The sequence below is a fragment of the Ursus maritimus genome, unplaced genomic scaffold, assembly GCF_017311325.1.
Source record: "Ursus maritimus isolate PB19 unplaced genomic scaffold, ASM1731132v1 scaffold_26, whole genome shotgun sequence".
Classification (NCBI taxonomy): domain Eukaryota; kingdom Metazoa; phylum Chordata; class Mammalia; order Carnivora; family Ursidae; genus Ursus; species Ursus maritimus.
The window spans coordinates 24,643,306-24,666,285 of NW_024425119.1; the positions used below are offsets into that span (position 1 = coordinate 24,643,306).

The window sequence follows — 22,980 nt, forward strand, 5'->3', positions numbered from 1 at the left end:
AAATTATAGACTGTTTCTATTTTACACCAAAATATCTAGCTAAATTGCTAAAACATATAGAGATATATAGATACGTATACAAACCCAGCCCTTCAACCAGGTTTTGTCTGTATCACATCAAATATCCTCAATTTTGGAATTTTCTATTAAATTAAGTCATGCTGTTGTCATACAGTCCTCTTGTTTACAAACGATGATGAAAGAGCAGACTGAATAATAAATATCTTAATGAAAACTGGCTTTAAAATAAGATTGAGATTTTCTGAGAAGCATGCTTTAGAATATCAGAAAAATCAGTCATACAGTTGTTTGATGCCTCAATTTCTCCCCATAAATAGAACCCAAATTATTTTCAGTCGGAAAGGATTGTCCCATATCTTTTAATATCATACCATAATTCAATTTCTCCTTCCTAACTTCTATGCACTTCTGAAAACTAAACCAAGACCCACCATATCTCCCAGATGCCCACTGCCTTCAGTGTTCTATCATAAATGGCCTCCAAGTTGCTAGAAATCTCCCTAAATACCCATTACAGGACATCTTTTTATAATGTCAGCCATATCACGTTTTACTTTTTATCTCGGATCCATAGCCTCTAGTCAGAGAATCTCTCTCAGAATCCCTAGTCTTCAAATTTTCTATTAACTTCTCAGTTTGTTCATATAAAATATAAACAATATATTTGGAATTTGTTGGGGAAAAAAACAATTCCACTCACCACGTTTTTTCCTTCATTTTGAGCATCTCGATAATCAGGATTAAGCTAAAAAACAAAAAAATAGTTTTGAATCTCTCCATAAAGCACATTAACAAGACCAATGGTCTTTAATCCAGTTCACTATTATACCCTCAACTAAATTCAATATAAAAAAAAAAATCTAAGAAAGAAACCATTACCAACTATTACAATTTAAAACGTTACCTTCAAACTCTGGTTGCAGGACACATGAGCTAGAATGCCACATTTATGGCTTTTGTTTATATTAGAACAGCTGACATCTTTGAACGAGTGAGAGCTGACAATCTCACATCCAGAGGAAGCCTTCAAGAGAATTCATCATTTTGCCCACCACAAAATCTACCATAAACCAATAACTCAATTTTTTAAATTAGACCAAAGGAAAGTCTTTGTAACAATGAGTCAAAGTCATGCTCCACATGCTATATACACAAGAAAAGAAAAATCAAGAAAAAGAAGAGCTAGCTAGCAGATATATATATCGGATATGAGGGTTAGTGCATGAGTGTTGTGGGGTTTGGGGGTCATTCCAACAAAGATGGATGAGTTCTGGATATGCTGAGTGTTGGCCCATGCATTTCCAGCTGCTCGAATCCATACCTCCCAACTCCTACCTGACAACAGTCCCAAAAGGACGTCTGCGTTGTACTGAAATAACTAGCTTATAATTTGTAAAACAAGAGACTTATAAGGTGTCTCTCTCTCAATAATGAGTTGTTCACTTGATTTTAACCATTTTAATATGAATCGGTCGGTGTCTATAATATGTAACCCCAGGCATTAAAGTCACCAATTTAAAATGTAAGGTCAAGAGTCTTTCTCAGAATAACACTTGGCTCGTAGTTCTGAGGAATGTCCGCTCACTTTATTACTAAATATCAATGAAGGCGCTGAAAAGGATCAAAAGCAAAACAGAACAAAACAAAAAAGTCTGAATCTCATTGAAAACTAAGACTGAGAAACAACCTAAACCCAAATCTACCATGAACTGTCGGTCTTCACAGAGCAGCTGGTGCTGGGGGAGAAGCAGACATGTCTTCGGTTTTTCTCTCCCGGCATACCTCCACCTCACTTCAAGCTAACAGCCTGGGGAACTCAGTTAAGATACTTGCTGTGGCTGCCACTGTTTGTCCATTCACTCAGAGACCCCGAGTGTTTGCCCACCAAAAACCCACACAGAAGTGTGTACCGCTGAGGAGCCCTGAACCCTGTCTCCCCAGGACTCCCATCCACTGTCCCGCTAGCTACCTCTGTCTTCTTATGACCACAGAGATGTGACAAAGCTCAGAAAACAAATGGGCAGAGTCAAGGGGGCAGATGACAGCAGAGGGCTTTCCGAGAAGCATGGCCTGGAGAAAGAGAAGACCAAGAACAGTGGCTTTGTGTGTGGGAATCAGACTGCCTCACATAGTAGAAATAGCAAAGGGGTAGGAGAGAGAAGCAAGTGCCACAGAGCCCAGCTGGGTGGAGTCGCCATCTGCTGGACGTGGGACCTACGCTTGGCAGTGTGTCCTTCAGTGGGCCCTAGGGCTGACGACTGAGAAAAAGGATCAAGAATTTTAAAAAATAGGGGCGTCTGAGTGGCTCAGTCGTTAGGGTCTGCCTTTGGCTCAGGGCGTGATCCCGGCGGTCTGGAATGGAGCCTGCTTCTTCCTCTCCCACTCTCCCTGCTTGTGTTCCCTCTCTCGCTGGCTGTCTCTCTCTCTGTGTCAAATAAATAAATAAAATCTTTAAAAAAAAAAACAAAAAACAAAAAAAGTACTTTAAAAAATAGAACAAAATGACCATCCACTCAACCCATCTGGTTCTGCACAGAGCCCACTTGTCTGCGGATAGTAAGGAAGGAAGGAAAGAAAAAACAACAGGGACTGATTAAAAATATTGATATATATATTCCGAGTCTTTCTGAATATTTTCTATGGTATGATGCAAAATTGACTTTCAGGAAATGGTTTAGCATATTCAAGAAAGTGTAAGTCAACATTTCCTCTATGTAAAGGCAACAGAATAAAATGAACAGCTGAAAAAATAATACAAAAATAATTACATAAATAATAATACACAAATACAAAGAATTATAAAAAGAAGTTAAGGAGGGTTTCACTAAGAATGAAAACACGAATACAAAATCAAACTCCATGTTGGCAGCAAGCACATCTGATGCTGCAAGAAATGAGCGATGCTATGCATAGAACAAATTGGACAGCCGTCTCTCAGTACAGAGGAGAGGTATAAAGAAATAAAAATTAGGAAAAAGCAAATAGTCATGGAGGACCGGAGAAAGGCCTATCAATTATCGGAGGACGAGTGTACTGCAAAGGAAGAGAAAATTAGTGGAATTCAAGCGACGATCAAAGATAATACATTGCTCAGCTAAAGAACTGGGTATGCACAGGTTACCATACCCCAGGAAAACCAACTAAGACAGACTGACACAATCATTGGAGGACAATGAGCAGGGGAGACAAAATGAAAAACAATGATAGGGACATAAAATAGAGCCAGAAATGAGGTTTAGACAAAAATGCTTACCATGTAACAGGAGAATGGATAAATAAAATGCGGCATAACCAAACAATGGAGTACCACTCAGTAATATACATGATGAAATACTGACACAGCAACAAGGCTGGACCTCGAAAATATACACAACAGAATACTGTTCCGCTATCAAAAAGAAGGAAATCCTGTCATTGGCCACAATATGGATGGACCTTGACAACGCTGTGCTGACTGGAATAAGTCAGAGAAAGACAAAACCTGTAAGATCTCACTTACCCGTGGAATCTAAAACGAACTGAGCGCATAGCTACAGAGAACAGACTGGTGGGTTGCCAGAGGTGGGAGATGGGGCATGAGTGCAATGGGTAAAGGTGGTCAAAAGGTACAAATTCCAGTTATAAGAAAATATGTCCTGAGGATATAATGCCCAGCATGGCGATTATAGTTAACAATACCGTACTGCATGTTTGAATGTTGCCAAGTGAATAAACCTTAGAAGTTCTCATCCAGTAATTACATGTGGTGATGGATGTTATCTAGACTTAACTGTGGCAATTATTTCACAATATAGACACACACCAAATCATTATGTTGTACATCTAAACTAATAAAAGGTTATATGTCAATTATATATTAGTATTTTAAAATATTATAAGTGGAGGAGATAATGCCAAGTGAAATAAGTCAAGCAGAGAAAGACAACTATCATATGATTCCTCTCATCTATGGAACATAAGAACTAGGAAGATCGGTAGGAGAAGAAAGGGATAAAGAAAGGAATGGGATAAACTGGTGATGGGTAGTAAGGAGGGCACGTATTGCATGGTGCACTGGGTGTTACACGCAACTAATGAATCATCGAGCCTTATATCAGAAACCGGGGATGTACTGTATGGTGACTAACATAATATAATAAAAAATCATTTAAAAAATAATAAAGTGTAAAATTTAAAAATAAATAAATACATAAATAAATAAATAAAATTGAAAAAAAATATTATAAGTGGAAGAAGGCATATACTGTATGACTCCATTTACACAAATTCTGAAGTCAGATAAAACTAAACTGCGGTTAAACAAATCAGAAATTGGAGGTACAAGGAAGGAGAGGGGAGTGGATAGAAAGCAGAACCCAGCCCAAGAGTCACATGAGAGGAGTCTCTCAGGTTTTAAAACTGACTAACAATGGGAGGCAGAGGAGGGGGGCAAGAAAAGGGGAATCCAGTTACAAGTTGCTCTTAGTGCTAGGCCAGCAACTGGGGAGATCTGAGGCAGAACTTTCTTTTTCTTTGGAGATATGTATCTCAGCCTCCTTAAATTCCCTTGAATTATAAATAAAAGAATTAATTCCACAACAGGATTATTCTTGCTTTTGGAATCCAAGAGTGAAAGGTAGAAAGCAAAACAGATAGGGAATTAATTGGCCTCCTGTGTACTGATTAAACACAAAAAGACACACTTTTCCTTGGTAGTAATGACAGGTCCAGCACAGTGCCCGGGAAGGGTTTATCCAGCTATTTTAGTCCAGCATTACTGTTTTGCATTTTTTAATTTGTTTTCAATTTGAAGAATTCAGATTTTTTTTCAAGTTAAAAAAATAGCCATACTAAAATTATAGCTAAATTATTTCCAAAAGATATGCAGCATGTTTAGCCACGGACCATATACCTTACGGTCAAAGCGTTCATTCAATAAGCATTAGAGTAGTTGGTCACAGACACTGTGAAGGGAATTCATGCTGGAAACCATGATGTATCCTAACTAAAATGTGTAAATGAACAGGAATTAACATACCTAGGTCAAATACAAAATCATGTATGCCCTCTGAAATGTAAGCTATATTCCATCCCAAAGACAACGCTACTTTCTGAAATTCTATCTTCACATACTTCACCCACGTGGGGTCACCCATTTCAATCCCTAAGTTCAATCCCTGAGGGAAGTCTAGGAAATGGACTCCAGGCTCTACCCTGGGAAGAGCTCATGGATATGAGCTTTAGGAAAGGTCACCAAACCTTGGAACTCAGGGTCCTCATCTGTTAAACGAGAAAAGTTTATGACCAAAGCCTAATCATACTAATTATAGGTCATTAAATTTTATATATTCATGTCTTTGGCAACAATACTAAAGATGGTGCTATCAGTTAGATTTGGCCTCATCTTGTGTCTCTCCAGCTGTAATGTGTTTTTTTTAATAATTAATATGGAGTTATTGCTTTAGTAAATTCATTAAAGTGATAATAATTATGAGGAGAAAGAGGAGGAAGAGGAGGGGAAGAAGGAGGGAGAGGAGAAGCCACCAAATATATCTATGCCTATATAAATTCACCAATATTAACTGAAGACCAAGTTACTATATGCTTTAATGTATGTTTTAATTACACTGCTGCTTTCCTTCTCTGAATATAGTAAGAGCGGTAATTATTAAAGTAATTAGACTAAGGATGAACCAAAAATATATTATTTCTAAAGAAGGGGAAAAAAGACATGGTCATGTAAAAATCCCTGAATCTTTTAGGACTTTAAAAGAAATATTTCTTTATGTTAAAAAATAAATTATAAATCTGGCATTAGAGAGAGATCTTTTTTTTTCTTTTCTAATATGCTCTTCAATCATTTATTCAATAAACATTAATAGAACATCTACAATGGGCAAAGCATTGTGGCATAGGGTATTTTGGCAAAGATGAAGATAATATGGTCCCTGACCATGAGACCTTACAATCTAGGAGGGAAAATAAGACATAAATATAGTTAGTTGTAATACAAAATAGAGTGTGACAAGAGATACAAGACAAGAATGAATAATTTATAAATAATATAGGTCAGAGGAAGGAGGGATCTGTGGTGGGCAAATTTATTCGAGAATTATTCATGGAGGAGCGTCTGGGTGGCTCAGTCAGTTAAGCGTCTGCCTTTGGTTCAGGTAATGATCTCAGGGTCCTGGCATCGAGCCCCAGGTCAGGCTCCCTGGTCAGCAGGGAGCTTGCTTCTCCTTCTCCCTGTGCCCCTCCACCCCCGCTCGTGCTCTCTCTCTCTCTAATAAATAAATAAAACCTTTAAAAAAAAAGAATTATTCATGGAGAAGGTAGCATCTGAGATAAGCCTTGAAGGATGGGTAGAATCATAACTGGCAGAGAAAGAAAGGAGTGGGGAAGACAGGCAGTGCATGGGAAGTGAATGCGACATAGGTAAGAAAATGAGACTTGTTCAGAGAAGACCATAAACATCATTTGTGGAATACTTTTTATATGCTTTTAAAAGTTAATTCATTTCCCCTTACACTTATCCTATTAGAAGGAATTCTTTCCTTAAAAAAAAAAGGTTTATTTATTTGTTTTAGAGAAAGAGCAGGCACATGGCGGGGGAGAGAGGTAGAGGAAGAGAGAGAATCTCGAGCCAACTCCCCTGGTGAGCTTGGAGTGCAGGGGCTCCACTCGGGGCTCGATCTCACAACCCTGAGATCATGACCTGAGCCAAAATCCAAGTTGGACGCTTTACCAACTGAGCCACCCAGGCACCCCCTATTAAGAGAGATTCTTCTATTAGGAGGGATTCTTCACCCCACTTTACAGATGAGGCCCTTGGGGCACATCAAGTGAAGGCTTCTGTGCAAAGTCACACCTCTGGTGAGTGGAGGGTCACTCGGAAGCACCAATCTAATAATTCCAAAGCTATATCCTTTAGCTAGGATACCATGTTACTTCCTTCCTGCCTCCATAAAGAGGAGGGGTGGGATCCAAGGTGGCACCCAAGCCAGCCCAGACCAACGGGACTTTTAAACCATAGGCTCATGGGTTTATATCTTCAGAAAGATTTTGAGTATCACTGGGGAAGCGTTTGCAAAAACACTACATTAAAAATCCCCAATTGGCCATGGTAAGTAGGAGATGGAGACAGGGGTTGAAAGAGGCAAAGTAACCAAGCGTGGTGGTTTTAGTAAAAGGTAGCAGAGCCCTGACAAAAACAATCATGCCAAATGTAAAGGAAAAAGCAGACACAGAAGATGTTACTGAGACAGAGTCAGTAGAACTGGAATGTGTAAATGGAGACAGAAAAATATGTTTGTCACAACTCTCAATTTTTTAACACTGCACTAAGAAAATGCACTGTTTGATGGGGAAACAATTCAATCTTAGATATAGGTATATAGGTATTAAGTTTCAATGGCAGTGGAATATCTGAGATCAAATCCCCGGCCCACTGCAGGCACGGGAGTGAGTAACAGGGAGATTTTGAAGAGCAAAGACCCAGTACCAACCCTTGAAGGGAGTTCTCATTAGAATGGCCAAAGAGGGCTAGGAAGGAGTCAAGTAGAGAATGTCACAAGTCAGAATAGAGAAGTGGCAGAGAAAGAGAGAGGGACAGAGAAATATCATAAACACATAGGCAGTGAAAACCATGACTGTACCGCAAACGAAAGATAACTGCAACTTTCCACCTAACACAATAGCAAGAAACAGAACCCTTCTAAGTCCACAATATATGCTCATTTTCTTAAAACAAAAATGTTAGTTTTTTACGAGGAAGTGTATTTTGATCAATTTTTATGATACATAACATTAAAATCATCGCTTGTATATTTTTAAATAATCATATATATATATGTTCTTTTTTCCAATGCCTGGCATTTAAGAGACAACCTATTATTCTGACTGACAGGTCTAGAAAAGAAAAGAAGGGCAAAAATCACCTTTATTAAATGCTTATATGTGCCAGGCACAATTTATATTTTGATATACAGCATTTACACGTATATGTGGAGGGCCTGGTATATATATTCTCCCATTGCATTTATTTATATATATGTATACAGAGATATTTAAAACTATAACCCTAATATTCATAAGATTCTACGCTGATGTACAGGTTCTTGAGTACTAAGTTTTTGACTAACTAATTAAACCCAGTCTGTTGCACAGTTAGGTTCTTGAGTACTAAGTTTTTAACTAACTAATTAAACCCAGTCTGTTACACAGTTAGGTTCTTGAGTACTAAGTTTTTAACTAACTAATTAAACCCAGTCTGTTGCACAGTTAGGAAATAAGTGTTTACTGCCATCTGGTGGAAGTCCGGCGTATCTACAAACAAATAAGCTAGTTGTCTTTGAAAGGACAATGATGAAATCTTTAACAAATGACATTATTTGCTACTCGATCTTGTTCTGGAAAGGATCCTTATGTCTTTAATAACATCCAAAGAAAGAAAATGTAGAAGCCGCAGATCAGGGGCACGTGGGTGGCGCAGTCGTTAAGCATCTGCCTTCGGCTCAGGGCGTGATCCCAGTGTTCTGGGATCGAGCCCCACATCGGGCTCCTCCACTGGGAGCCTGCTTCTTCCTCTCCCACTCCCCCTGCTTGTGTTCCCTCTCTCACTGGCTGTCTCTCTATGTCAAATTAATAAATAAAAAAAAATCTTAAAAAAGAAAACTTTGTGAGATAAATGTGTATTTTGGGGCGCCTGGGTGGCACAGCGGTTAAGCGTCTGCCTTCGGCTCAGGGCATGATCCCGGCGTTATGCGATCGAGCCCCACATCAGGCTCTTCCGCTATGAGCCTGCTTCTTCCTCTCCCACTCCCCCTGCTTGTGTTCTCTCTCTCGCTGGCTGTCTCTATCTCTGTCGAATAAATAAAATCTTTAAAAAAAAAAAAAAAAGAAGCCGCAGATCAGAAATTGTGATACTTGATTTATAATTGCTCCATGACTATGGAGGAACGGTTTGCTGAGACTCCCATATTATCCCATTCAAAATATAATAAAATTACTTTCTCCCCCATCGATGTGGGTGGGAGCTCTCCGCACCGATAAGGTGCTACAAGTCAAAGACCCAGGGCAAATGGCAATGAGTATGCTTACAACCGCGCTGTGTGTTCAATGCAAAATACATGGCTGTTTATGTTGCTTCCCCTCATGTTACCTTCTTTCTTGTGCGGCCCACAGAAACTGACATCGCAGGAAGGCAGCCTAACAATACGGTACTGTAAATGTTCTGGGACGCATTATCTGACAAAGCCACAAACGGCTTCATTCTCTAATTCACAATTAAATACTTTGTTCCACGTTTTGTCCATGAGTTTCTAGCATTGTGTATTTCTCAAAAATAAATTTTGAACTCCCTGACACAAAATAGCACCATATTTATGGTGCTATTCTTAAATAGCTTGCAGTTTATGTGCTTTGTCTCTATAATTAGACTCCGAAGCTTCAGCATGTGAAATGGTCTAATTTCCTTTGGAGAGTGTCCCCTTCATTGCTACACAAGCAATAGCCTCATTACAGTTTTCTCAAAAACTTGGCCTCCCTGTAAGTACTGGTTAAAATAGAATATCAGGTGTAGGAAGTATATGTATAAGTACAATTTTGAGGGTCTTTTTTTTTTTTTCATTTGTGCTTAGATTTAAGATTGCAGCCCTTTAAACTCACTGTGACATTTAACGTGGTCATCTATGGATATTAATAATTTAAACGTTACACAAAATCGTTTATCTCAGATGTGTATGCATGCTGGAAATAACTGCAAAGGAGATGTCCCAGGGACTGAATTAATGTCCTTCTCCTCTACACTGCAAACTCCCAAAGGACAAGGACAAAGTGTTAACGCCTCAGTTTTCTTCACAGTATCAAAATAGTGCCTCCACCCAGTACGCAGTCAATAAACAATTGCATAATGTTGGTGTGACATTGGTCAGGGTTCCTCAATACCAGCACTACTGGCATTCGGGGCCAGATAATTCTTCGTTGTAGTGGCTGTCCTGTGCATGGATGTTTGGCTGCATCCCTGGCCTCTACCCACTAGATGCCAGCAGCTCCCTCTGCCCAGTTCTGACAATAAAAATGCCTCCAGACATTGTCAAATAGCCCCTGGGTGACAGGATCACCCGAGGCTGAGAACCACTGGTATAGATGAAGCAACGCAAGTCTGGCATTGAACGCAAAGACTGTCATTACCTTGTTTTTGAACTTTGGGCAAAGTAAATCGCCTCTCTGAACCTGGGTTTCCTTTTCTGTAAAGTGAAATGATTGGATTTACAGCCTCAGTCTCTTTCTCTGATTCATCCATTACATTATCTAGTATTTACTGGATATAAATTCCATGTACAAGGTATCCAGTGGTGAGCCCCTAAATTTCCCACCCCCCTTCGGTCACCTGGCTTACAAAAAAATACCACTGCTGGATAAAAATTGTAATCATAATAACAGTACAAGTAGTGAGAGTAATAATAAACACCACTCCATATTTTTTTGTCCCCTTCTCAATGGAAGTGAGGGGACTTAATAGTTACTGAATATATTTTATGTGCAAGGTGCTGAACACTCCGTATCTTCCTTAATTCCAAAATAACCCCATGTAATATATACTATCATCTTTTTTACACACAAGGGAACTGAGGTTCAGAGCGGTTAAATATGTGCTTTAATTCACATAGATTGTGCGTCATATACATGGGATTTTTTTTCCCCACTACAATAGGCTCTCTTTGCCACACTGCCCAATATAAACACCATATACTCAAAGGCAATTCAAGAATTACATAACCCAATTTACCAGAAATGCCTCAAGCACATTAAAGTAATATTTCAAATTATCAATATGTGTGTTGAGAATGGAAAGGCTGAGGGAAAAGAGCAACACACGGCCAGATCCTGCTCCCCTGGCTGGAACTTCCCTTTAATGCAAAAACAGCTCTGTTCTCATCCTATTTTTTTAAATATACCTTTAAAACCCTATCTAACAGGACTGTTGTCCCTTTATTACTGTTCCTCCTCCTTCACAGCCCTGATATGAAAAATCAGTCCACCCCTACTTCCGCTTCCTGGCTTCCTTGTCATTCCTCCACCCCCTGGATTCTGGTTTCCACTAAAAATGCTCTCAATCACAAATGACTGTGTTCTTGCCAAATGCTGTAAATACATTTTGTTCCTGACCTTTTCGGTAGCACTCTCTCCTTTCTGAAACTCTATCCTCCTTGCTTGACATTTGTGATTCAACCTGCCTTACCCATCCACCAAGCAGCGCCTCCTCTGGCCTCCTCACCGTTCCCTGTATCCCCCACACCTTAGTGCTTCCCCATAAGCACGGCACTATTCCTACTGCTGTAATACACTTATCTCACTGCACTGAGAGCTCCTCAAGGGCAGAAATTAGATTTTCTAGGAACATCACTGGTTTCTACCAAATGTTTACAAACAGCTATCCAGCCTCAGCCTCTAAGGTAACTACTTCAAACTTTATTCCTTTTACTAATTAGATCAAATCCAAACCTTTCAATCAAAATCTTCAAGCAAAGGGATCTGTCACTCAATAAATTCCTTTTCTAACTCCCTTCCTTAAGCCAGGCCTCCCTTTTTCCATTGTCTGCATATGATTTGGACATTCCACAGCCCTGTCCATGTCTCCTTGGCAATTTCTACAATGATCGTCCTTTTGTTTCTCTACCAATCTGTGTCTATGTCTTTCTTGGAGAACCAGGGAAAAGTTCACCCCAAGCAAGAACGTTCTTTGGCTAATTTCATGCTGACCTAACTTGACCTACACACATAAGCAGCCTGACATGCTTCTGCCCACTGACCATCCTGTGGCCATTTATTATAGACTGTCTTCCAAACTAGGAGGTCAATTCTTTGAGGGCAGAGACTTACTCCTCTGTTTCCTTCTCTACCTGCAGCATTCTCTACCATGCTGAGCATTTATCAGTCATTTAAAAAGCATATATTAAAGATGGTATGAAATCTTAAAGAGGATGTCTGTTGCTGCTATGAATTCTAAAATTATTCCCAACTCTTGCATTTTTAACATCCTATGGTGCGTGTCTTATTTTTTTAAGAAGTATCTAAATATTAAAGATAAAATTTAAAAAGTAAAATAAAAGCCATGGAGCCCTTTCTCTCCTATGAATAAGGGTTTAATACAAGAAAATGAATAAGGCTAGGAAGTTACAAATCCAAATGTTGGGAATGATTTGAAATTAAAGACCTAGGCATTTTTAAAAAGCAAAATAATAAAAGTATAAATATTGTTTTTTAACTGCTGCCAGAGGCTAATTTCCACCTGTTTGGAATTGGAACTGGAAGTCAATTTTTTTATCAAGTGACAATGACATTTACAACAACTATGACTTTGCCACACCTGTAGATACTTTCACACCAGTAGGACACACACATCCTGAGATGTGTCTATACCAGGATCTTACCTGGCCTTAGCTGACAAATGAAATATAAAACCCTAACCTATGGATGCCAGTATTTTGAGGCTAAGATTTCTCTTTTGATGGCAGAATACTACACAGAGGCACCCATTCTATTTTACTAGTTAAAATCAGTAGAAAATAAATTCCTAGCTTTCAATATTCAGAGATGTATTTAATGCTTAATTCTCCTTCTTTCACCTTGCCATAAAAAAAGATGTTATCTCAAGTATTAAAGGTCAGGGAAGAGATCCTCCAAGCACACTAGACTCTTTAATGGACAAAACAGCATCTGGCATTTAAAGTCATATTCTCTAAAGACAGAATAAAGAGTCTTTCAAAGTCTTTTCAAGGAATGAACTGCTTTCTATTTCTCAACTTTTAATAAATTCCCTTATATATTGAGGTCTTAGATCTGCATTAAAGTTAATAAACAATTTAATTCTCAATAATTTAGTCATTTGAATGTATCAATGATACAAGTTGTTTTTTTTTTTTTAAGATTTTATTTATTTATTTGACAGAGAGAAAGACAGCCAGCGAGAGAGAGAACACAAGCAGGGGGAGTGGGAGAGGAAGAAGCAGTCTCCCAGAGGAGGAGTCCTATGCGGGGCTTGATCCCAGGGATCCGGGATCACACCCTGAGCCAAAGGCAGACACTTAACGACTGAGCCACCCAGGCGCCCCTCAATGATACAAGTTTTAATTGCAGAAATTAACTAAGAAAACTAATAATGTATAATCATGTCATTTTTCTATAGAATGTCAATAGTTAAAACAGCCACAGATTGAAGTAACTTAAGGAAGAGTCACTAACATAAAATCCAAGATCCAATATAAGATAATTTCTTATCTCCTTTAGGACATCTAATTCTTATTTTAGACAAGACTCTCTACCTTACTGCTTAATTTTGCATCAAAGTGTTATTTTTCAAAAAAGTTACTTCAAAACATTCATGGTGTAAACAGCCCACAAATTGCAAAGCTGTTATTTCATTTATTTGAAAAGATTCATAAATAATAAGTCAGATAGTTATAAAAGTAGAGTCATCTCTATTTCTCATAATAAACTTCACCATGCCAACATCACTTACTAGATGCTTACCATGAGCCACACGTCATGCCAAGGACTTTACTTCATTTAATTCTCTTAATACTCTTATTGTATAAGTGTTGCGATTATCCCCATTTTCCAGAGGAAGAAATTGGAGCTTAGAGAGATTAATTTGCCCAAACATGGCTCCAAATGCCACTCAGATACAAATCCCAAAATCTTCCCATTCTCTAAGCTTACAGAAGCCTGAAAAGCTTCTTTTTATTCATTCATTCATTCAAAAAACATTCATCAAATCCTTTCTAAGTACCAGGCACTGCCCTAGATACTGGGGACACAGGGGTGATGTAAAGAAAACAAAAACAAAAAGAATCCCTGCCTTCAGAGAGCATACATTCTGACAGAGAATGCTGAGAAAATAAAATGTGCAATAAGTCAGATAGCAGTAAATACTATGAAGACAATTACCGCAGATTAATAGGATGTAGAGGGTAATGGTGTTGACTTATGGTTTAGATAGGGATCAGCATGCTTACAGAAACTTCCTGTTTCCCACACCTTTTTCTCATCACTTCTGTATCCGTAGTTCCTTATCCTCCCTCACATCCAAAACCAAAAGTTGGATAAGTAATACTAAAAATTCTAAGGCCAGGGGCACCTGGGTGGCTCAGTTGTTAAGCGTCTGCCTTCAGCTCAGAGTGTGATCCCGGAGTCCTGGGATCGAGCCCCATGTCAGGCTCCTCCGCTGGGAGCCTGCTTCTTCTTCTCTCACTCCCCCTGCCTGTGTTCCCTCTCGCTGGCTGTCTCTCTCTCTCTCTGTCAAATAAATAAATAAAATCTTTTAAATAAATAAATAAATAAATAAATAAATAAATAAATAAAAATTCTAAGGCCAAATTCTGGTTGCGGATTCCAGAAGAAACCCTAAATCGAAAAATAGAAACAGAGTTTAGGAGAGTAGAACGAATGGGTATTTTCATGCATCTAAAAAACAAATATTTCCAAAATTCTTACATTGGATAACCAAACTTTAAGTCATTTCTAAACCTTCTATGTTGTTACTTGAATCCACCCTTCATAGCTACCTGATTGTCAACACGTTTTTACCGGAGAAAGAAAAGACCTTTATTTGTTTTGACCGTTTTTATTAACAGTTTCAGTACAGTTCAGTGTCTCAGGAAGAAACACCTTTCCTTTCCAACGGTTTGAACAATAGAGGCCATCCACTAGCGAAACCAGTCTCGGTGAAGATGACCTGAAATTATCAGGGCTCTAACTACACCAACAATGAGTTGATCGTGTCTCCAATGCAGACATTCTGATAGAGTAAAACTAAATAAAAAAGTCTAGAACAAATGGCATATGATATGCAAATCAGATACTCTATTGCACTTGACCTTAAAATAAACGAACCACCACTGTTCTGCTGTTAATGGTTGTTTCAATTTCTTTTAAAGATTCACTTATTTATTTTAGAGAGAAAGGGAGAGAGCACATGTGCTTGCACCTGAACGTGGGGCAGGGCAGAGGGAGAGGGATGGAAAGAACCTCAAGCAGACTCGGGGCTGAGCACGGAGCCCAATGTCGAGCCGATTCCAAGCCCTGAGATCATGACCTGAGCCCCCGAGGCCCCCCTTGTTGTTTAAATTTTTAAGACAAAGATTATTGCAAGGCTTCGATTAATACTCACATTGTAAGAATAATGTGTACGCCAATCCAGACACGATGATAGACAACAATCAAATTTTGTGTCATGACTGTTCCTACAAACACAATATCTTTTGGAGAACGTACTTGCTTATTTCACTCTTTCAGAGTCGGAGAATTAATAACACTGTATTCTTTAGTCTTACCTCTGCAGCTAAGTAGTTCCCAGTTGCAAGGTGTTTAAATCTGAACAAGCTATTCCATTGCCCAGCACCTCCACGGCACGGGTCATGATGAACGACCTGCGGGAGAGAAGGGCAACAGCAATAAGGCCGAAAAGGTACTCACGCTGCTGGCAAGCAGGTGCCAGCAGTACACAAAGCATTCGCCTGCTGATGCTAACTCATCAAATCCAATATACATCTTCATGAGAGGACAGAAGAGCAGAATTCCCCACAAATGAGCAAGAGACACAACGGTCCGCTCACGGTGTGCGTGCGTGACGCCCATGCCTTAAATGTGTAAATACAGCCTTACTCCAAAAGACGGGTTTCCCAGGCCAAAACTGGAAATGCTGAGGGGTTCTCCCCCATCTGCCACTCAAATATTCATTCAACAAGTACTAAAAGCTTACTATACACCAGGTACTCTTCTAGGCAACAGGGTCACAGCAATGAATAAGACTAGAGCTTTCAGTCAGTAAGATCTGGCAAGTGCCGGGAGGACATAAACAGAGCACATGACTGAGTGACTAGGGAAGGCTTCTTTAGATGTGGCGATTAGCCCAGGCCTCTCCCACGTGACATGTGAGCTGAAACCTGCAGGGTAAGAACGAACAGTCACGTAGAGAGATCAGAAGATAGCATTCCAGGCAGAGAGGACCACAAATGCCAAGGCCTGGAGCTCTTAATGAACCTACTTCTTGGCCCTTTCTACATGTGCTTTTGTATTAATACCACGTCCTTTGATCCCTTCCTTGGCATTGGCCTTGCCCCAGATGCTGAGCCACCAGGCTCACTGAGAATAAAAGGAAATGCTCTGAAGCAGGTGGCTTGGGGCAGCAGCAAAGCCTACGTTTCGCAGTCTGCAGATGACTGTGTGAGTCCCAGCTCTGCCAATTCCTATGGTATGATCACAGCAAGTGATGTAACATCTTCAAGCCAGTTTCATCATGTCCAAAATGATTTTAATCCAAAGGATTGTTTCGAAGATTAAGTACTGGGAGAACTTTTCATTATTCTTCCCCAACAGGTTACCTTTTTTTGTTAATACTGACGTTCTCCCCCCCCCCCACTTGGACTCCTGCCGCAGCCTCAAATGCTGTGCGCTGCTATATATAACTTTCTAATGTTTTTGCTAGACTCTAGCTTCTAGGTCATCCCCTACTCTGATAGCTCAAATAAGATAATAATTATGAAAATACTTCAAAGTGAATGAAGTCTTAACAACAACAACAACAACAAAACCACTCTCCCTGGGACCAAAAACCTACCCATCCTCCAAGTCTAAGTTCTAAGTTCTCAAATCAAACTTCTTCCACAAATCTTTTGCTACTCACACCGGCTACCCTCGAACTCCTTTGGCGAAGGCATAGAGACCTTTGACACTCTGATCACATCTACTGGTAGTCTCACAAACTTACACACACATTTTGTATACAGCTGCTAGAGGTTCACAAATAACTTGAGGCCACCACGGATCCCGGACTAAGAAGTTCTAGTCTAGGGGTGCCTGGGGGGCACAGCGGTTGGGCGTCTGCCTTCGGCTCAGGGTATGATCCCGGCGATATGGGATCGAGCCCCACGTCAGGCTCCTCTGCTATGAGCCTGCTTCTCCCTCTCCCACTCCCCCTGCTTGTGTTCCTTCTCTCGCTGGCTGTCTCTATCTCTGTCGAATAAATAAATAAAATCTTTTAAAAAAAAAAAAGAAGAAGTCCTATTCTAGACACTAGTCGGTCTAGCAATACCAGTACAACTCCCTAGGGGACAACCGGACCTACAGAAAGGAGGGTGTTCTCATTCATCAGTGTGATTTCGGAGGGACGCTACTGGCGTTATCCGGCATTGAGGGCAGGCCAGGTACTGTGTGTGGCACTCAGGACCCGCCCCCTCACCCTTCCAAGTGCTCTTCTCTCTGTATCGCAGCCGTGGGAAGCCTCACCAGCAGGGTTCAGGAGTCATTCCATTAGGAGGGGAAGCAGAGAAAAGTACAAGAAAGCTTCCTCTTCGGGTTCCAGGAAAGGGGTGGCAGCTGCCTGTTGCGCTCCCACAAGGTGGTGTGGGTGCCTCCTGAAGCCCAGGAGGAGAGATCTGAGGGCTCAGAGGAGGAGCAGCGGTGACTTTCGGCATTGCCTGATCTTCAAATAAGACCGTGCTCCCTACCTTGGTTTTCCCCGTCTGGTCCTTCCAGTGGCATTGAAACCTAACTTCCTACAACAAATACCTCTTTGCTTGAAACAACCTCGACCACCCTGACTGACTCAGCACACGATAGAGAATGTCCCACAGCCTACCTCATTCAAACCTCCTGCAGAAATGCACCTACCACAAACATAAATTGGTAATACTTTAACATATGATCATATGAAGAGGTTTCCATATCAAGTCAGATGAGAAGTCTGATAATTGAGGAGAAATTCACTACGGAGAGAGAAGCTTAAATGAATTTAAGACATTATTTCAGAATTATTAAATAATGGATTCATTCTCTCCATTTTGACTGCTCGGTGGGTTCTAAGAGTTACACTATTTTCAACTATACATGTTGTTGGAAAGGATTACAATGCAGTGATACAGTAACAGCAAAATCTATAAAACTAATAGTAAGTACGTAAGAGAGAAGATTCATAATTCCTTTAAAAGACTTAGAGCCAAATATCATGTAGGAGGAGACACATGAAATAAGGGGAACTTACTATAAATACATAGTATTTAATTATATTATTATATTAATTACATTATATATTATATATGCTATATATAATATAAAAAATATATGATATATAGATGGAAGTCACTATATGACTTTTTTATGACTGTGTTTCACTAATAAAGCTTTAAAATTAACCTCACATTATTGCTATCCCTATATTTCTTTAATTCTTTAGAGCACAATGGGAAGAAATCTACGGTGTGAAAAATACATATTTTAATTATGTATGTATTTGGGGGCTGTAAACCTATCCTCTTGAAGGATAAGGTCTCTTCTGAATGCTAGAGACTGAAAGCATGCCTCATTATGTAGTGGGGTTTCAAGATAGAAAATATCTTTTTCTACTTTTTTTTTTCTACTTTTTTTTTCTACTAGTTCATCTCTATTCTAAAGCATGTAATAACTTAGATGATTGTTTTGATGTTACATTTATAATTAAGGCTCAGCTCACTGGCATAAACATCATACTTCCTCATTTTCTGTTTCAATAGTCTGTAATTTGTGTTGTTATCCCTATGTCAATGTCTATTTCCTTCTTTTTTTTAATCATGTACAAATAAGTGTGTTCTGTTATTACTTCCCCAACACGAGATATTCAAGAGCCCACATTTCCCCCTGCTCTTTCGTTTTCCTGTACTTGTATAGAATGTCTTCTGACCCTCATCTTCTACCACTTCTTTCAAAACCAAATGTATTCATCAAGATAGGTACAAATATTATACCTCCTAGAGTAATTATTTACATGTTGAAATACATATTATTTTATTATCAATTATTTATTATAAATTATTTTCCTTTCATTTTTTCTAAATTAGAATTTAGGGATGTCATTAATTTTTAATCATGTAAACAATAAATAATATTACCTATGAATTTCATTTTAAGATATTAAAGAAAAGTCATGAAATATGTACTGTAAAAGGAGAGTGATGGGTTTAAAATGGTTGAGAACCACTGCTACAGGCCTGGATATCCGTTAAATCAGATGGAATTTATCAAATGTTGGCTTGTTCATAGGTAATTATGCCTATCTTATCTCCTCCACTGTATAGAAAGATCCTTTAAAGAAAAATCCATACCTTACATTTTCTTAATTGTTCTATTGGCAACATTTAAGAAATACTTGTTAAAGGATGGATGAATTCTTAACTATGGGTCTCCTCATCCAATAAAAATAGCATCCCCAGAAGAAACAAATGTCCTTCTCAATGACTGTGCAGGTCTGGTATCTGTCTTTACCTAAAGTGAGTGAACATTCCGATGCCATCTGAGGCACATCACCTGCAGTCCGATCAGTCTTGACAATATTTCACAATGGATTTTTAAAAAGCAACATCTATATATTCCCTTATTAGATGGAAGAGAGAGAGAGAGAGAGAGACAGGAAAAGAAATGCTCCAGAGAGGATAGGTCGAGGACGTAGCAACATTTCAAATTGATCACAGTAACGAAGAGGTACAAGTTAGTACACAAATAATCTTGTTTTATGGATTTATCATAAATGATGCCTATAACAATAAAATAAGCATCCTAGTAAATCTTGTCTTTTTATAGAAATATTTATTAAAGTCCAAAAAATATTTACACACCTCTATTTCCCAGAGCGCTTTAGAACTGGTAGCGGAAGTGGCTGACTGACGCAAGGTTGTCCGAAGGAAAATGTGCTGTTTTTTCTCATATTCATCACAAGTCAGAAACTTCTCCTGTTCTGCATGAAACAACCTAACAACATCACCCTAGGAAAACAGGAAGAGAACACTGTGTTTCCAAGAAAAGTCTGAACAAATAGACATAAGAGGCAGATGTCTCCTGGTTTTGATACTCTGGGCCCTTCTACTACCTACGTGGCTTTTAATGATTATTTATACATGTCAAACTATAGAGAAGAAAACTCAGTGAGATACTCATAGTGATTATTAAGGTTTATAATCACCTCCTGAACTATGAATACTAGTGAATACATAGGTTTTGCAACCAGAAGTTTCGTAAGATGACTTCAGTTCTTCTATCAAATGTTCCATGTAGCACATACTTACTCCTTTTAGTACATCCTCTCGATAGGAACTATATTTCATGAATAAAGTGATTTTCCAGCTAGTGTTGCAATTAACGGCATTCACCTATTAATGAAGAAATGTTAAGTTATAAAACTGCAATTCCATTTTATACCAGAAATTATTCCTCCAACTAGTAAAAAAGCGAAAAAAGATAACTCTGGACAATGAGGTATATACCTCAACACAAATACCATCCAAAAACAGTAATCACTATTACAGATCTTAGCAATATTAATTAGCATAATTATGTTCATGAAAACAATGAATGAAGCTATACACCTTTTTTTCCTCTCATGATAAAAATAAACAAATTCATTTTCTTTCCTCCTGAACTCACCTCCTTGCACCCTGGATTATCGAGAAGCTCTATGTTGCTGGCATGCAGCGGCTGTCCTGCGTTCACGGGCATCAGGACAACTTTATCACCCACGACAATCTAGGAATCAGAAATAAGTTGCAACTGAGACACCGAGCAGATCTATGGTGCTGTATTTGAAGCTAGAAATTACTGCAGGGAGGTTCTGTTAGTGACCTAACACCTGGTCTGTCTTCCACACAAATCTTAGTTCAGTTCTTTTTCGCTTTGAGTAAAATATTTTCCGATAAATGATCACGTAATCATGTTCCATAGTGCCTATCAGCCTGGATTCATAAAGCTAGTGTGGACCCTTTTCTTATTAGTCTCCCATTTCAGTAAGAACTTTTTTAATGTCGATAAATAGGACATTACCCTCCACACCGGGTCTTATGCCGTGAGCACAGCTGATAGAGGGAGCGAAAGCATCTGCCACAATCAATCTGCCTAAATATTAGAACCACTTCAAGTGCAAGCAGAAAATGTTATACATTTGTATTATCTATGGGATTAAAAACAAGTCTGTTAAATTTGACCTTTCCCATTATCCCAGAAATACACTAAACATTCTAATGTCATCCGGATTCAAGAAATGCACGATTAGGCATGACCTTGTAGAAATATGTTTATTGTTTGGTCCTTGAGCATCTGGTTCACTCTTATCTTAAACATCCAAAACTGATATTGCTCTTTAACCTTTGGTGTTCAGGTTTAAATTAAAAAAAAATTTAACTTAAAAAAATTTTTTAATTAGCGGGTGCCTGGCTGGCTCAGTCGGTAGAGCATGCAACTCTTGATCTCAGGGGAGTAGAGATTACTGAAAAAAATAAATAAAATATATATTAAAAATTTTTTCGTTGGTTTTGGGAGAAATGCTCCAAAAAGTAAGTTGAAGTTGATTTTTCATTTATGTTACCATTAACAATGTCCAAGTTATCTTCAAGAATTTCTATTCATAGCTCAAATTGTGGGACATGAAGTTATGCTTTCTTTAAAAAAAAAAAAAGATTTTATTTATTATCTGTCAGAGAGACAGAGAGAGCACAAGCAGGGGGAGCAGCAGGCAGAGGGAGTAGCAGACTCCCTGCTGATAAGGAGCCCAAGGCGGGACTTGATCCCAGGACCCCGGGATCATGACCTGAGCAGAAAGCAGACACTTAACCCACTGAGCCACCCAGGCATCCTGAAGTTATGCTTTCTTAATGGTAATAATAAGCAGTTTAATTTTAGAGTTACTAAAGTTTATCTTGTCACAACCCATTAGAAGACTTATTACTGTTTGGGGCACTTAGGTGTCTCGGGCGTTTAAGCTTCCGACACTTGATTTCAGCTCAGGTCATGATCTCAAGGTCCTAAGATTGAGTCCTACATTGGGCTCCCTGTTGGGCGCAGAGCCTGCTTGTCCCTCTCCCTCCACTCTTCTTTGCACCCCCCCAAATAAATGAAATTTTTTTTTAAAAAAAGACTTATCACTGTAAGACCTACGCTCTCGATTCTCATATAGAATTATTCACCATCTCAGAAACGAAAACTAATACCTTCTCTGTGCATATTTCTTACTGAGTATTAGAGTACATTAGTTTGACAGATAACTGAAAAACAAATTAGGACTCAGAAAATAAGAATAAACAAAACTTCTCCTCCCTGTATCTTAACCTAGACCAAGACTTTCAGGAACATAATTTCCTATTTCCAATATAAATTAAGCTTTTATGGGTTATATACAGGAGTCTACATTTACACGAAGTACTATTGTCACAAACTATGATAAAGAAGCCTCAAGCTCACTATTCAAGCAAAGGGAAGTTGTTCTTAGGGTTTGCAGAAGTAGCTTCTACTGCTCGCAGGATTGGTCTCTATTCATTACCCGCCTTTCAAGTTCATCATCAGTTGGGTGCTGGGGCTGTGACTCGCCAAAGCCATCATAGAAGCTCTCTATGCACAGATAAGGGAATATCATCAAGAAACAACGTGAAGTGAGAGGGTGAGGGGCAGAGCCAGGCTCTCTTTGTGTAAAAAGGGGAGGAAGGGAGTAAGAGTACATGCATCAGAAATCTTTACAGAGGTTTACTGTGGTACAGACATGGGGAGAGGGAAAAGGATAAAAGACTTTAAGCAATACATCTTTATATTGTTTTCTAACTTTGAACCAAAATTGGTATTTTTAAAAATTAAATATAAGGGAAAAACATATAAAACGCAACATGACATAAACATATTTCCAACATCCCCTTCCAAAACACACACACACACACACATGCACGCATGCGTGCATGCACGTTATTACACATGACACCAAGGCAGCTCTGACTCTCAGGACCAGACAGAAGTCTCCATAACCATCCATACTACGAATACTGGGACTTAATACAAATCCTGACAGTGTTGGGTCCAATCTTCCAATTTCTTAAAGGACAACTGGATTTGGTCTACAATGTCATTCTTATCCTCATCATAGAAATATTAGCCAATTAGCTGCTAAATATAACGATATATTCTAGCTACATC

The 22,980-nt window shown here is 39.0% G+C and overlaps 1 protein-coding gene across 1 annotated transcript in view; it reads right to left on the minus strand.

Annotated features, from left to right (window-relative positions):
- The window catches only part of ITPR2 (inositol 1,4,5-trisphosphate receptor type 2), a 474,341-nt gene that overhangs the window by 352,823 nt on the left and 98,538 nt on the right, over window positions 1–22,980 (minus strand). Inside the window, exons 6-10 of the mRNA XM_040642268.1 lie at window positions 20,455–20,553; window positions 20,097–20,180; window positions 19,650–19,796; window positions 15,336–15,431; window positions 722–766 (exon numbers count right to left, since the gene is read on the minus strand). Of these exons, the coding sequence (XP_040498202.1) occupies window positions 722–766; window positions 15,336–15,431; window positions 19,650–19,796; window positions 20,097–20,180; window positions 20,455–20,553 (471 nt within the window). The remainder of the gene's footprint in view (window positions 1–721; window positions 767–15,335; window positions 15,432–19,649; window positions 19,797–20,096; window positions 20,181–20,454; window positions 20,554–22,980) is intronic.